This window comes from Halyomorpha halys, unplaced genomic scaffold (genome assembly GCF_000696795.3).
Source record: "Halyomorpha halys isolate HHAL.00 unplaced genomic scaffold, Hhal_1.1 Scaffold1163.1, whole genome shotgun sequence".
NCBI lineage: Eukaryota > Metazoa > Arthropoda > Insecta > Hemiptera > Pentatomidae > Halyomorpha > Halyomorpha halys.
In genome coordinates, this window is record NW_027109719.1 from 101,509 (window position 1) to 103,478 (window position 1,970).

General features: G+C 28.3%; 1 protein-coding gene across 1 annotated transcript; it reads left to right on the forward strand.

The window, feature by feature from the left end:
* Positions 1 to 818: 818 nt before the first annotated feature.
* Positions 819 to 1,806, forward strand: LOC136795882 (uncharacterized). Its single transcript, XM_067047903.1, is given in 2 exon segments — positions 819 to 1,076; positions 1,519 to 1,806. Coding segments are annotated over 2 exon segments (480 nt in total). The 5' UTR covers positions 819 to 884.
* Positions 1,807 to 1,970: the final 164 nt, after the last annotated feature.

Consider the following 1,970-nt stretch of genomic DNA (forward strand, 5'->3'; position numbering starts at 1 on the left):
AAATTAAAATTTAAGATTTGAAATTTCTAATCAGATGAATTTTTATTTCATGAATGCCTAAAGTAAAAATCTAACTTATTCCAAAAAAGAATAACCTACGGGATTAAGTGGTTTCAGCCATTGCCCTGGGATTGTATTATTTTTTATTACAAAAAAAAAAAAAATACTATGAAGGAAAATACGACAAAGAAGATGGTGGATGACAATAATTCACAAAAATCAGACCACGTAAGCTTTAAATTCATGTTTTATTTTAACTTTCATAATTGTGCTGTTGTATATATAATCTTGTAAAAAATTTATACAATGATAGATTAGATTGTGAAGATATACCAATTACCTATATTCTTCTTCCTGTATAAAGAATTATCCTATTGGGTATTGTGTTATTGAAGTTAAAGTATAACTATTTCAGCCTGTGGGACTGAAAGTGGTGCAAGTCATTTTTTATTTATTGTAAGAATTTCAATTGTTTATCGATGTTATTAAACGATGTATTTAGTTAAGACATATGTTATTTTAGTGCATATTGTATACTTAAACAACATACATAATATAATTTTGGTAAATTAATCCAAAAATACTCCATTTCTTGCAATAAATGAAAAAGTTATACTTTTATGATCATCAGCTCGGTTAATTTTTTTAGTTAAATGTTAACTAAAGTTGGTTGGTCCTTGTTCTTTAAGTTAGGCTTATGATATTTTATATTATAGTAACTAAATTTTTATTTGATTAAGTTAAAATAATTAATTATCTAATGAACTTATTAATTAATTTTACATCATAATTTTCTCAATTTGTTTTTTTACAGAGAAGCTATAGAACAAAAATTCAGTGAACTTCTCCATTAACCATCAGGGGAATTTGATAATTTTTGTCGTATGACATACATCGATTTTGAAACAATGCTTGGTAAAATTTTACCCATGATATCTAAAAAAGATACGAATTTCAGGAATGCTATTCCTGCCAAATATCGGCTGGCCATTATCTTAAGATTTTTAGCCTCAGGAGATAGCTATAAAATCTTACATTACCTCTTCAAAGTTTCTGTGCAGTCAATATCAAAAATTGTCTCAAAATTCTGCAAAGCGACGACGAAGTATTGACGAAGTATTTTAGACGAAGTATTGAAGGATGAAATCAGGGTATGAATGTATTTTTTTTTATACATGTAGAAACATAAAATTACGAAATATTCATTTTTATTTTTTTTATTTTTTTGCATTCTCATTACCTATATTAAAATAGGAAAGCTTTTCACTCATATCGGAAAAAATGTTCTCAGAATCATAATTTATTACTCTCATATATTAGCTTCTCAAGCTCAATAATTAACATTTTTGTTTTTTTCAAATGTCAATAACGTTATTCTCATGAGTTCTTGTCTGTTATAAGCACAGCTCGTTTTTAATTATTATCACACAATCAATACATAAATTTGTCTAGAGAAGCTATTTGAATCTACCAATTTATTTAAATTAGAAAATAACCACCAATTCATTACAATTTCAGATGCCTTCAACTGTGGAACATTGGCTTGATATAGAAAGAGGCTTTAAGAACAAATTTCCACATTGTTTGGGTTCTCTAGATGGAAAACATATATTGAGAGCAAACCCAGCGCATAGTGGATCTGAATATTTTAATCACAAGAAAACATTCAGCATTGTACTATTAGCATTAGTAGACAGCAATTATAAATTTATATTTGCTTAAGTGGGAAGCCAGGGGAGGTTTAATGATGGGGGAATTTTTACTCTTTTTGGAACTCTTTCTTATGGGAAATATTTGCAGAAATGAAATTAATTTCCCACATCGTGTTCACTCCCTGATTCTATCAACAATGTACAAATGCCATATGTATTTTTAGCAGTTGGCGCTTTTGCACTTTTCACCCACGTTTGAAGCCCTATCCTGGAAAACAGTGTCACTTCTCCAAAAAGAAAATTTAATCGGTGTTTGTA